Source organism: Triticum dicoccoides, chromosome 6A (assembly GCF_002162155.2).
Source record: "Triticum dicoccoides isolate Atlit2015 ecotype Zavitan chromosome 6A, WEW_v2.0, whole genome shotgun sequence".
NCBI lineage: Eukaryota > Viridiplantae > Streptophyta > Magnoliopsida > Poales > Poaceae > Triticum > Triticum dicoccoides.
In genome coordinates this window covers 224710302-224724197 of record NC_041390.1, presented here as the reverse complement: position 1 = coordinate 224724197, position 13896 = coordinate 224710302, and the positions used below count along the sequence as shown (strand labels likewise).

The following is a 13896-nucleotide window of genomic DNA, read 5'->3' as shown; positions in this document are numbered from 1 at the left end:
CTACATGAGCCAGCTATCTACTCTCCCTCTAATGGATGGAGATCAAGATCAAGGGCACTTTCAAGCCTTTCATCTACCCAAAGATCCTCCTATCTTGTTCCCTTTCATGATCGACAACCCTGTGGAGCATCAAGGGCAAGCCTATGGAGACCAGCACTCGAGGCAGCATTTTTTTGGTGAATCTAATCAGCAGGTGAGGGGGGGGGGGGGTTCGCAACTAGCTAGCTACACAAATATATGTCAATATCGATGTGTTCCAACGTGTTTAGTACATGCAAGCTGTTCTTACAATCCTGCTCCCTGGCTTGCTTTTTCTTTCTCTTGTAGTTCAATGATCACATGATGATGAGCGGAGGATCTGCGGACGTCTTCGCCACATGCTCCCCGTTCGGACCTACCTTCCAAAGCATCGGCAGTGACATGATCCAGAGATCCTCATACAATTCCTATGATTTCGAAGCCACACATGCCGGCGATGGATCGACCAGCCAGTGGGCATCCGCCAAACCGCCGGTGAAGATGAGGATCATGAGAAAGGCGCCAACGAATGATCACCAAGGAGGGACGACAAGAAAGCCAAGGAGAAGGGCACAAGCACACCAAGGTGATGAGAGCCAGCAGCTGCAGCATCCCATGGGTGTTATCAGAGTGTGCTCAGACTGCAACACCACCAAGACCCCCTTGTGGAGGAGTGGTCCTTGTGGCCCCAAGGTGAAATATATTGCTAACTAGGCAAACTTCATGATCTATACCTGCACTGCACAATCTATGTACTTGCTTCATATCAACATGTACATATAACACACAGTAGTACAGATTGCTACACACTTATTTATTTAACTGTACTTTTTTCATGCGTCTATGGTTCATGCAGTCTCTTTGCAACGCATGTGGCATACGCCAAAGGAAGGCTCGCCGCGCCATGGCTGCAGCAGCGGCCACTGCCGCCACCAACGGTGGGGTGGCGTCTGCTTCTTGTGGCGGTGTGGCGGAAGGGGCCACGCAGGCGAGCGATGCATCGCAAGTGGTGAAGGCAACAAAGAAGGAGAAGAGGGCTGTGGACCTCGACCGGTCGCTGCCGTTCAAGAAGAGGTGCAAGATGGTTGATCATCCTACCGTTACCTCCACCAAGGCCGTGGCTGTCGATGCCACTCCGAAGGATCAAGATCACGTTGTTGCCGAGGATGGCGCCATGGTGGAGAGACTGAGCAAAGCCGATCCACAGGCAGCGTTCACTCACGGCTTCATGCGCGATGAGATCACCGATGCCGCCATGCTGCTCATGACCCTATCCTGCGGTCTTTTTCGAAGCTAGTACTAGCTAGCTAGCTAGTAGACACTAGACACTGATGAATGCAACTTGATTTGCATATCATGAGTATATTAGTCTTGTTATATTTTCTGTATCTTGTGATCTTGTTGTTTTGTGTTGTTGAGGAGATCGGTCGATCGGGGCGTACGGGTAGAGAGAGAAGAGAAAGAGGGAGAGGGAGAGGGAGAGAGGAGGGTGATCACATGTCTAGGGTAATAAGCGAAGCTCGATATTAGTTAGTATATGCAGTAACCCAGATTTGCTATGAGGGTGAGTTTTTTTACAGTTTTCTTTCCTTTCTTTGCTCTGCTGCGGTTATTTAAACCAGTATAAATTGTGTTCGTCCTCTGTAGTACAATATGTAATAAAACATATTTTCGTAAGATCTTCGTTTTTCATTTGGAGCTGATAATGCGGAAAGGATCGATGACGAGAGAAGAAACTAGGGTGCATCATATTGGATGTGGTTCATATATGTGACATATCGTTACTACTCACATGCATCATATTGTCTGTCACAGTGTCAAAAAATGTCTATCCTCCTAATTGTGTATTGTTACTACTCCCTCATCGATCCTTATGGCTATGCATCCATCGATCGATGAGGGAGAAGAAACTACTGCGCATCATATTGGCTGAAGTATATTATAACATATGCGAGCTAATTGTGTATAGTTATCTACTTTTTGTCAGGTATTCTCATACTACTTTTCACCTTTTTCGGACACAGACATTCTACCTCATGGCTATGCATGCATGCATGCATGTGGGACAAATGAACCCCTTGATGTTTGGAGATTTGTGTCCTGCAACTTGCTACAGAACTACTACAGGCACCGATCGGTATGTAAATTTTTAGCCGTTTTACTTTACTGCACCAAATTAGCTTAAACATAACCTCGATCTTAACCTTGGGGTTTTTCCCCTAAACCCTAAACCCCTTTGGCGGCGCCCGAGGCGATCTAGGGTTTGGACGTGGAACAAGCTTCTCTCCTGCAGATTATCGGCGGGGCGAGAGAGACCGAGGGAGCGGGGGTCGATGATGGCCACGCCGGGCACAAGCGCGGGAGCGGGGGCGGCGGACGAAGATCAGTCCGCCCGCGCCGCCATACGGAAACTGGAGGAAGCGTTGGGCAAACTGGATATCTCCCAGGAAGAAGCGACTCCTCTGGTGATCGATGATCGAGTCGATAGTGGTCCGGCGAAGTGGTTGGTGGCTGATAAAGTTCTTCACCGTAATCATCTTCACATCAAGACAATCATCAACGCTCTTCGGCCGGCGTGGGGCAACCCACGCGGTTTGCAGTTTCGCTCCGTAGGAATCAATATGTTTGTTGCGGAGTTTGAGAATCAGCGAGATAGGGATCGGGTCTGGAACGGATCGCCATGGCACATCAGCAAGAATGCCGTGGTGCTAGCGGAATTTGATGAGTGCATGAGGCCCGATGAGGTGAAGTTTGATCATTTGCAGATCTGGGCTAGGGTTATGAACTTGCCCTATAATTTGAGGGACGAAGCTTGGTGGATTCCTATAGCAAAGCAGATGGATCAACATGCTCAATTTGTCAAGTTTGATCATGACGGAGGGTTTCTGCGAGCAAGGATCACCATTGATGTTGAGAAGCCGCTCAGAAGGTGGATTCTCATTGATTCTGCAAGGAGGAAAAAGGTTGATATGTATGATATCCAGTATGAGCAGTTGCCATATTTTTGTTTCTCTTGTGGCAAATTGGGACATTCAGAATTATATTGTCAGACACCGGGATCCCGTGATGAGCAAGGGGAACTTCCGTTTGGTCATAAGATTCGCGCTCCGGATGAGTTCAGGAGACAGGCGACTAGCGAGAACTCCTCGTGTGATCCCAAGCAAGGTGCAAACAGCAAGCCAACCACTAGAAACTCTAGCACCAACAAGGATCAAGGCAAAGAGGTGGTATCCCCCATGAAACACAAACAACCACCAAAGAGGAAAGACGCTCCTACTCAGATCTATAGACCGGTGAGGCGCGGGTGCTTCGGATGGTGAGACTGCCGTCCAAAAGGAGGCCTCATCATCGGCTAGTAATGATGGAGAGGGCAGCGATTTTGATCGTGCACTAAAGAAGAAGAAACCAACCCCAGAAAATTCGGCAGAGACCGCGACTCGGTCCTGCCCGTCCCAATGAGTATTTCGAGCTGGAACTGCCAGGGCTTGGGAACCCCGAGGCAGTTCGGGAGCTTCGCAGCATTGTGAAGCAAGAAGGACCCACTCGATCTACTCTTTGTAATGGAAACAAAGATCAAAGCGAAACAGGTAGAGTATTTAAAGCACTCTCTAGGTTTCGGAGGATGCTTTGCTGTGGACAGTGCTGGCCTTAGTGGCGGTATTGGTCTATTTTGGTCTCGGGATGTCATTTTGGATTTGAAAAACTACAGTCAAAAACATATTGATGTTGTTGTTCGGAGCAACGATCAAAACAACTCGGTGTGGCGCTTCACAGGTTTTTACGGAGCATCGCGAGCGGAAGATCGCCACCATAGTTGGCGTTTTTTGCGCCATCTTCACCAGTTACCACACTCAACTTGGATGTGTGTTGGTGATTTTAACGAGACCCTGTTTGCGTGTGAGCATTTTAGCAGAACTGGTCGTTCCGAGAGTAATATGCAAGCATTCAGGGAAGTCGTCGATGAGGTTTCCTTCCAGGATTTGGGCTGGTCCGGCACAGCTTACACTTGGGACAATAACCAGTCCGGAGAGGCAAACGTTAAGGCAAGACTGGATCGAGCCTTTGCAAATGAGGAGTTCAGACAATTATTCCAACATGCAAGGGTCAGACATCTCCCCTCTGTCGAGTCCGATCATTGTTTTGTTGTGACAGAGTTTCGCAAAAGTTTGTCAGAGAGGACAACAAACAAGAAACAATTTCGGTATGAGAACGTCTGGCAAACGCATGCTGATTATGATCGCCTAGTGGCTGATACATGGCGAGGCATCCAACATGCCCCAGGGCTTCGTGGTATATCCAACGCACTGGGTACACTTCAGGCTACCTTAGTGCCATGGGGAGCTAAGGAGTTTGGTTCTCTAACACGGACCGTTCGCAATCTTCAGAAGAAGCTCGAGCGCATCCGGTGTCATTCGATGGGCAGGGGCCCATCAGACGAAGAGAGAAGGATAGTCGAGAAATTGAAAGATGCACTCCACCAGGAATAAGTGTGGTTCCGGCAGCGCTCTCGCGTCCCCTGGCTCCGAGAGGGGGATCGTAATATGTCATACTTCCAAGCGCAAGCTTCCCAGCGGAAACTATGAACAAAATACAGGGACTCACGAGGGCCGACGGATCTGTGTGCGCGAATGAAAGCGAGGATAAGGCTGAAGTGCAGAGCTTCTATCAAAATCTATATCAGTCACAGGGCTATTCGGACGCGGGAAATCTGTTATCTCATGTTCCTGTCAAAGTAACAGAGGCCATGAACGCGGAGTTAACAAAACCCTACACTCCCGAAGAGGTGAGATCGGCGCTATTTCAAATGGCGCCATCGAAAGCTCCCGGGGTGGATGCTTCACTGCTGGGTTCTACCAAAGACACTGGGATCTGTTGGGCGAGGCAGTGACCCAGGCAGTTTTGGATTTCCTAAATGGAGGTGAATTACCATCTGGTTTGAATGATACATCCATCATCCTTATACCAAAGGTTAGACACCCCCAAATGATCTCCCAATATCGCCCCATTGCTCTCTGTTCGGTCTTGTATAAAATAGCAGCCAAGGCAATCACTAACCGAATGAGAGGCATCATGGATAGCGTTATTAGCGAGGAGCAAAGCGCTTTTGTGCCTGGCCGACTCATCACAGATAACGTTCTAGTTGCATATGAAAGTGTGCACACAATGAAGAGAAGGAAGAAAGGCAAAAATTGTTCTTGTGCGGTCAAGCTTGATATGATGAAGGCATACGACCGTGTCGAGTGGCATTTCCTTGAAGCAATATTGATAAGGCTGGGTTTCAATTTTTCCTTTGTCAGGCTTATTTTGAAATGTGTCTCTTCTATCCGGTTCTCTGTGCGGGTTAATGGCGAGCTCCTTCCTTTCTTCACGCCTTCCGGAGGGTTCCGGCAAGGAGACCCAGTTTCGCCATTTTTATTTCTTCTCTGTGCAGAAGGATTTTCCTCATTGCTCAAGTATTACAATGGAGGTGTTGTGGATAGAGGCTTGAGGGTGAGCTACAGATCACCTTGGGTAACTCATCTACTCTTTGCTGATGATAGCCTGATCTTCATTAATGCAAGCAACCCAAGTGCTATCCGTCTCAATGACATTCTGTCAATTTATGGTGAGGCCTCAGGTCAGTGTGTAAACCGTGAAAAAAGTTCTATCTATTTCAGTTCTAACACACCTGATTCTTTGAGGCAACTTTTGAAGTCAACTCTGAATATCCAAGTTGAAGCTTTCAGCGCAAAGTATCTCGGCCTCCCAACTGCTTTAGGGCGCATCACAAGCGGCACTTTTGAACACATCAGTGAGAGAGCCCGTGGGAAAATTCAAGGATGGTCAGAAAAACTACTAGCTTGTGCCGGCCGCGAGGTTTTGTTGAAATCGGTCGTCCAGGCTATCGCGACCTATCCAATGAGAACTTTCCTACTAACAAAGAAAGTCTGCAAGAGCTTAACTTCTCCTATGGCAAAATATTTTTGGAGCAGTTCTCTGGATAAAAATTCTATGCACTGGGTGTCCTGGAACGAGTTGGCCACACCTAAGTGCAAAGGAGGGATGGGGTTTCGTGACCCGCATCAGTTTAATCTTGCCATGCTGGGCAAACAGGGTTGGCGATTAATGACAAACCCCACATCGCTGTGTGCTAGAGTGCTCAAGGGTCACTATTTTCCTGACGGAGATTTTATGCACGCATCTGATCCAAAGTCGGCCTCGGCCACTTGGAAGGCAATCGTGGCGGGAAAGGAGGCTCTAGGGGCAGGGCTGATCGCTCGAGTGGGAGATGGCAGCACGATTTCAGTGTGGAATGACAAATGGATTGCTGGAACTATCTCGATGAAACCAATCTTCAAACCGCCAAGCACCACCATTCAAATGGTGGATGAGCTCATTGATACGACCACGTGGTCGTGGCGGCAAGATGTGGTTAGGGAAACCTTCGTCGCCCCGGATGCTGAAGCCATTCTAAACATTCCGATCAGGCAAGGGGGAGGTGAGGACTCATTTGCTTGGGCATTCGAGAAATCAGGCAACTACACGGTGAAGACAGCGTACCGTGCTCTAATGACTCATAAAGAGCGCTTGGCTCTGGAGGAAGGGACGGCTACCGGAACCTCAGTAGACGACCATCAGTTGTGGAAGGCCTTGTGGAAATTGAACGTCATACCGAAAGTGAGGGTTTTTTGGTGGAGAGTTCTTCGTGGGATTCTTCCGGATGAAGCTACTCTCAACTATCGTCACATTGCACCAATTAATCGGTGCAAAGTCTGCTTAGCGATGAGAGAGGATCTGGAGCATGCTCTTATTCACTGCTCCCATGCGCAACGCTTCTGGGACGAGGCCTGTGCTTGGTTTGGCATTAGGCTACCCCGACTCCATCCTGACTCATGGACTCGCGATATCACATGTGATCCCCGTTTCTCTGATGATGACTGAGCCAAAATCACCACCGTAATGTGGTCCATATGGCACTCTCGAAATCGAATCAAGCATGGCGAAGAGGGAAGGGATCCAACATCGACGATTAGAGCGATCAAGGAGGCCCTTGCACTTCTTCAGCTTCCGCGCAAGGCAGCTGCCACGTTACCTGGTTACGGCTGGAGACCTCCTGATGATGCTACTGTAAAAATCACGACGGACGGTGCACTAAACTTTGCTGAGGGTCGGGGCGGCGCAGGTGGTGTCGCACGATCCTCTTCGGCTTTGTTAGGTTCTTGGTACAAGCCATATATGGGGATTTCAGACCCCTGATTATGGAAGCTTTATCTCTGCGAGACGGAGTCTTATTCGCCACTCTTCGAGGACTCTCGCATGTGATAATGGAAGTTGACTGCACGGAGTTAGTGACACTCTGAAACACTCGCCACAGTTCCCGCTCAATTGTGGCTCCGATTCTGCTAGAAATAGGAGAGCTTAGTAATCATTTCATTTCCTTTGATATTCAGCATATTAGTAGATCAGCAAACTTACCGGCGCATCTCTGTGCTAAGCATGCTTGCACTCTGAATGCGACCGATTATTGGATGGATGTAACTCCTAGCTTTCTAGTGACCAGCCTCATGGCTGACTGTCCTAGGAATGCTCTTTTTTGAATAAAAGCTCTCTGAATTGCGTGCAAAAAAAAAATTAACTTAAACATGTGTACATGCTCCATAACCCTCCTCTGCCCTGTCTACCATGTAATTTCTCCGTTAAGAACAATAATGTGACCAATCCAAACTAATACTAGAAGGGGGGAATTTGATTTTTTTGCCACCATTTACTTTGTACTTTGATATTTTGCCACTGCTTATTTTGTAATTGATTTTTTGCCACCACTTATTTTGCACTTTGAACTTTTGCCATCTGTCAGATGGGTCCCACGTAAAATGACAAACATACCCCTGCCGACGAGATAGACCAGAAACTGGAGGAGAGGAGCTCGTTCGCGACACATCTCTCTCGTCCGCAGCTTTCACAGAGAGACGGCGGGGCGGCGGCCAACTCCCCGGAGCTCCCGGTAGTCCAAGGTGAGTCGTCTCTCTCCCGCCCCGGCCCCCGGCAGCCTAGGGTTAGGGTTACGAGTCGACGCCGCCGCTCCTCGCGCTCTTGCTCCGCCGCCGACCACCACGGGCCGCAGCCGTATCTGCTGCTCGTAGCTGTGCGAGACCGCCGCCGCTGCTGCTCGTGCAATGTGTGGCCACCGCTCCATGCACTTGTGCTCCGCCGCCGGCCACCGCGTGCCCGTGCGCCGCCGCCACATCTGCTGCTCGTTGCCGTGCGAGGCCGCCGCTGCTCATGCCATGCATGGCCGCCGTTCCACCCACTTGTGCTCTATCGCCGGCCACCGAGTGGCCGTGCGGCGCCGCCACCGCTGCTGCTCGTGGCCGTCCGTGGACGCCGCTGCCGCCGCTCATGCCGTGTGTGGCCATGCGCGGCCTCTGCTGCTGCTCGTGCCCGTGTTTGGCCGTGGCTGCTGTTGCTCGTGCCCATTTGTGTTCAGGCTGACCTGTTTCAGTCAAATAGGCATAAGGGTACAATTGTCCTCTGATTTGTGCATGTATTTCATCTATCATTTACAAAGATTGTTTTTGTGTTATAAAGTAGCAAAAGATCAAAGTGCAAAGTAAGTGATGGCAAAAAATCAATTACAAAGTAAGTGGTGGCAAAATATCAAAGTCCAAAGTAAGTGGTGGCAAAATATCAAATCTACTAGAAGATGGTCATGCATGATGATATTTTGTCATGCCTTGAGAGAGAGAGAGAGAGATGGGTTAGTGCGAGTGTTTACTGAAAAATGCTGAAGACACAAAACAAATGATAAACTAAGACAGTTTCACACAAAAATGATGAACTGAGACCAACATCGAGCAAGTCACTAAATTTGTTACTAATATTATCAGAAAATATATCCATTTTTGAATCAAATATTGCGTCTAATCCTAGGCTGATATAATACCTCCAAATTTTAAATGAGATTGACAATATGTAAATAAGCTAGACCTTCATGTATACTCTACAATCTTTTGTTGAGTAAAATGATTATGTGTTTCATTTACGAACTAATTTGGTTGCGCAAATAATTACGAAGGTCTCTTTTGTGTAGGGGGCACTCTTAATGTTTGTATCTTAGAGGTCTGCTTCGGTACACCCCCCCCCCCGCTTAACGTATAAGGGCATTTTGGGCATACGGTGCTTAACGTATCCCGCGCCGTATGCGGCGTGGCCATACAGGTAGAGCCGAGCGCACGGCTCGAGCCGATACGGCCGGCTCGCAACTACCCTCTCTCCTTCGCGCAAAAAAAACACGACCTGCGCTGATCACGCGGCCCATTCCAACGTCGCCCCGCCCCGCCGATCGCCGCCCTTACCCGCCGATAGCCGCCTTTCCACGCCGATCTAGACGTGATCACGCTGCCAATTCCAACGTCTTCCCGTTCGGTCGATCGCCGCCTTCTCCCCGTCTTCACCCGGGATCTGGCCGGCGCGGACAGATCTTGGAGTCGCCCGCCGTACGTGATGTCGCCTCCGTGCAGGTCGTCACGGTGACGTGGCCTACGTGGACGCCGTCGCCGCCCGCAACTCCGTGATCAACCTCTCCGGGAACGTCCTCGCCGTCCGCAGCCACGCCAGGCCGGCCGAAGTGCACGTGCATGCCATGTAAGCCGTCTAGTTCGTCAAAAAATTGAATCTGTAAATAATTATGTGCAATCACTTGTTAGATAAGAATTTCTCATCTGTATGATCGTAGTACATTTAATTTGATTTAAAATTGATAGATCAATTTTTTATTATAATATTGCAGTGTTGGTTGAGAGTTCATTTAATGGATAAAGAAACTGGATTTACGGATCTGTTTTTGGACACGAGTTGGGATGGTAGCGATAGTGTTGATCGTACGAATGGTAATGATAGTAAAGATGATGATGATGGCAGCGACAATGAATCCTGGTCGTCGTACGATAATTTACCTGAAGAGGATTTTGAAAAGAAGGAGGAGGGTGCTTGTAGTGAAAAGATAAGTGTCATGTACATTCTTTTCGTCGGATGAAGAACCATATGGTACTTACACGTGCATATGATTTTTTTATGTGCAGGAGGATATTGACGTTCAGAACGAGGAAAATCATGGTGTTGAATCTTTCGGGGATAACATAAGCCAGGTTCTGTCCAAAATTTAAGATGTCATTGAATAATAAAAAATTGGTTATGAGAACTTACACTTGCTTATGTGGAATATTGTAGGCTAACTTTGATGATTGGAGTGGTGAAGATGGATATGAGCATGAGGATGGAGCTAATATGGACATTGAGGAAGCTGAAATCCAGCAACGTGCGTTGGAGACACAGTTGAAGGTTATGGGTATGACATTTGCATCACAATGGGAGGCTCACATGTTCTATAATAACTACGCCAAAGACCGTGGATTCAGTATCAGAAAAGATAAGGTGAAACGAGGAAAAGGACTTTCAACCACTGTTCGGTATAGGAGATACGTTTGCTCGAGGGCAGGAAAACGTCTCAGTAAATTTTTAAACCCGGAGGGCCGTACACGCAGGCTAAGACCAGAGACTCGTTGCGAGTGTGGCGCACATTTAGTCGTGAAGTTGGACAAAGGACGTGGAGTTTGGTTCGTGGCAGCTTTTATGGATGATCACAACCATTTGTTGGCTAGACCAGATGAGGTGGTATTTCTGCGGTCACATCGAGTGATGGGAGATCACCAAATAGCTGAGATCTTGGCGATGGAAGGAGCTGGGATCAGAAAGCATATCATCGTTGACAACTTCATTAGCAGGTATGGCTCGTATGATAAGTGTGGGTTTCTGAGACGAGACGTGTACAATCTATGTTGCCGAGAAAAAATGAAGTTGATTGCGAAGGGTGATGCTAACACGGCAATCGGGATTATGAGGAGCAGAAAGGAGAAGGATCCGGAGTTTTTCTTTGAGTACGTGCTCGATAAGGAGGGCCGTTTGAAGAGCATGTTCTGGTGCGATGCACAGTCGCGGCGGGACTATCAATTGTATGGAGATGTGACGGTGTTCGACAGCACGTATAAGATGAACAGATATGGTATGCCGTTCATCCCCTTTGTTGGTGTAAACAATCACCGTTGCACCACAGTTTTTGGTTGTGCCATTGTGTCCGACGAGACCGAAGCGACGTACGTGTGGCTGCTTCAGACATTCCTGAAGGCCAATTGTCAGAAAAAGCCAAGGTCAATCATCACAGATGGAGACGCTGCAATGATACGAGCTATTCGGTTGGTTTTGGTTGATGTGTTGCACCGTCTCTGCTCATGGCACGTGGAAAAAAACATGCAGAAGCACCTTAATTACAAATCGCTAAGTGAGTTCATGGCACTCTTGTACTACTCCACCTCTCCAGCCAACTTTGAGGCGAGATGGCACGCTTTCGTCCGTAAATGGAAGACTGATAAAACAGAAGAGTGGCTGAGTAGGATGTACAGAAAGAGGAGTCTGTGGGCAGCATCATATCTGTCAGATGGTTTTTTTCTGGGTATGCGCAGTAATCAAAGGAGTGAAAGTCTTAACTCTTGTCTTCACCTGCACTTGGACGGCGGTATGACTATTGTTGACCTAGTTGTGCATTATGAGAATTGCATAGTCCGACTACGTGAGAACGAGGCGCATGATGACTGTGTTTCAAATCAGTCATTGCCACCATCAGTCACAGAATATAAGGATATTGAGAAGCATGCCACCGAAGTATTCACTCATTCCAATTTTTATATTCTTCAACAAGATCTGAAGAAGATGGGAGAACTTGAGATTTTTGAGACGCTAGTGGGAGTTGACTGCCACACCTTCATCGTGACATGGAGAAATAATCGGAAATTTCAGTTCAGCGTGAATTATCGAGCTGAAAACTCTGAGAATACGATAGACTGCAGTTGTGGACGAATGCTTCGGAAAGGATTGCCTTGCAAACACATTCTGTATGTGTTGGTTCATCTTAAAAAAATCTAAAATACCTAAGTGTTGCATTCTTAAGAGGATGTCGAAAGTTGCGAGAGGTGGGCTGCCTGCACAGCGAAAGAGTGACTTGTTTGGCTGGGGTTGGACAGGGGCAGAGCAGCGTGCTCGCTATAGTCAACTTAGTATAACAGGAGCTGAAGCTTTTCATGTTGCTTCAAATGATCCATTCGTCTATGATGAGTTGATGCAGTGTCTGCAGAATATAATAGCGAAGAAAAAGGTCCCTGATGATGATGCTGTTGGTAGTACAAGAAATGTGCATGAGGATCCACGTCAGCTGGAACAACATGTTGATGTCATAGGTGATCCCGTGAAAGTTTCCACGAAGGGCGCCCCTAAACAGAGCAGGACAGGGCGGGCAAAGAAAGATCCAAATGTTACAAAGAATGGAAGACCAAAATCATTTTCTGAGAAAAAACCCGGTCCTCTTTGTGGCATTTGTAAGAAAGAGGGCCATAGACGGCAAACATGCTCTGAGAATGAAAAGTAAGTTTTTCATTTTTTCAACTATTTTTTGGTTTTGTCTTCACAATTGTTTGATGAGTTGTTTACAATTTGTTATGTAGGAACCGGGCATAAAGATGAAGTACTCATAATCAGTTGAAGGCACTGGCAATTTCAATTTATTTGTTTAAGAATAAGAGACATGGCACTTTGAGTTTATTCTTTAAACCACCTTGTTTGATGAAAGTCATTAGCACTTTCAGTTTATTTTTTAAGAATAATAGACATGGCACTTTGAGTTAATGTTTATGTCACCTTGTTCAATGTTATGAGACATGCGATTTATATTATTATGTGTGAAACATATTATATTTGTATGAATGTGTTACTGCTGTAATGACATAGTAAACTTATGAAGATCTTTAAAATGTAATGTATGTGACAATTGTTTTGTAAAAAAAAAGCCCCAGCCGTGGGCGGGCGCGCGCGGACGGTAAACTACTACGCATTGTGGCGAGGCCTTTCGGCCGCCGAGCGGGGAGGCCACGGCGCACATCAGGGCATCATGTTCTGTAGCGAGCTTGTGAGAAGGCGAAGACGCGGGTATGTAAACCGGTCGGCGCGTCTCTCCGCGGGCGAGGTGGGACTAAACCTACTCGGCACAAAGCGCCAGCGTCCGTATCCGCACATGAAGAGGATCGGCCCACGCGCCCGACGCGCGTCGTTTATGGGCCGACAGATCGCCATATTCCCTCTCGGGATCGTTGCATGTGTGCCGCTGGCTGGGGCGGGACGAGACGTGTGCCACCCGGCGCACGGCTGGTCGGTCGGTCGGCTGCTGGGCCAGCAGACCCGCCCCGTGGCGCAGGACGAATGGCGCCAACCCGCACTACCTGCACTGCACGGGCCCGCCACTGGCTCGGCTGTCGGCCACCGCACGGGCTGGAATATTAGTCGGACCGATCGCCGCTGCTGCCACCAGAATCGACATGAGAAATTGTGCAGCTTTTATCCACATCGCACCAACTCAGGACAACGGGCATATTTTTTAATTAAAAAATGACTGCCGCGAGTAGGAACAACAACAACGGTACATGTAATATCGCAGAGGCAAACTGATACATTTTAGGACAGAAAAAATATTACTTGCCCACACGCATTTAAATTTTTAGTGTCTCACAAAAGCAATAAATAAAACATGAAAAATTGTCGAAAATTATCCCAGTGCCATGTCGCATTACAATCGATCACAGTATCCAACAACGGTAGGGAAACCTTCTACGGGACTAAAACCCTACCGATGCTAATACCTACTCCTTCTCCATGATTTTAACAATTTTCATCTTCACTTTCTCTAATCTGTTGACCTCAGAAAAAATGATTTCCGCGACAATACGCGGCCTTGACTCATTAATCTCTTGCTGGTCAAATTCATGTGTCCAGCGATCTCCGTCCCAGTATTTTATG

At 47.8% G+C, this 13896-nt stretch overlaps 2 protein-coding genes across 5 annotated transcripts; both read left to right on the top strand.

The window, feature by feature from the left end:
- Window positions 1-4: 4 nt before the first annotated feature.
- Window positions 5-1315, top strand: LOC119314999 (protein CYTOKININ-RESPONSIVE GATA TRANSCRIPTION FACTOR 1-like). The gene is made up of 3 exons (XM_037589671.1): window positions 5-193; window positions 328-711; window positions 875-1315. Exons 1-3 carry the CDS (start codon window positions 5-7, stop codon window positions 1313-1315), a joined length of 1014 nt encoding a protein of 337 aa, XP_037445568.1.
- Window positions 1316-7929: 6614 nt separating this feature from the next.
- Window positions 7930-12728, top strand: LOC119316665 (protein FAR1-RELATED SEQUENCE 5-like). 4 transcript variants are annotated; one of them, XM_037591027.1, is made up of 5 exons: window positions 7930-8012; window positions 9519-9642; window positions 10080-10145; window positions 10228-12471; window positions 12552-12728. In XM_037591027.1, the coding sequence occupies exon 4, from the start codon at window positions 10285-10287 to the stop codon at window positions 11974-11976; it is 1692 nt and encodes a 563-aa protein (XP_037446924.1). In that variant the 5' UTR covers window positions 7930-8012; window positions 9519-9642; window positions 10080-10145; window positions 10228-10284; the 3' UTR covers window positions 11977-12471; window positions 12552-12728. The 4 variants fall into 4 exon arrangements, with proteins under 4 accessions (XP_037446924.1, XP_037446922.1, XP_037446925.1 ...); XM_037591025.1 differs by having other exon boundaries at window positions 9788-10145; XM_037591028.1 differs by lacking the exon at window positions 9519-9642 and having other exon boundaries at window positions 7937-8012.
- The last annotated feature ends 1168 nt before the right edge of the window (window positions 12729-13896 follow it).

Coding starts and splice junctions, on each gene's coding strand:
- LOC119316665 (XM_037591027.1), top strand. CDS start 10,285: ATGGACATTGAGGAAGCTGAAATCCAGCAACGTGCGTTGGAGACACAG.
- LOC119314999 (XM_037589671.1), top strand. CDS start 5: ATGAGCCAGCTATCTACTCTCCCTCTAATGGATGGAGATCAAGATCAA. Junction 194..327: donor TTGGTGAATCTAATCAGCAG/GTGAGGGGGGGG, acceptor TTTCTCTTGTAG/TTCAATGATCACATGATGAT. Junction 712..874: donor GTGGTCCTTGTGGCCCCAAG/GTGAAATATATT, acceptor TGGTTCATGCAG/TCTCTTTGCAACGCATGTGG.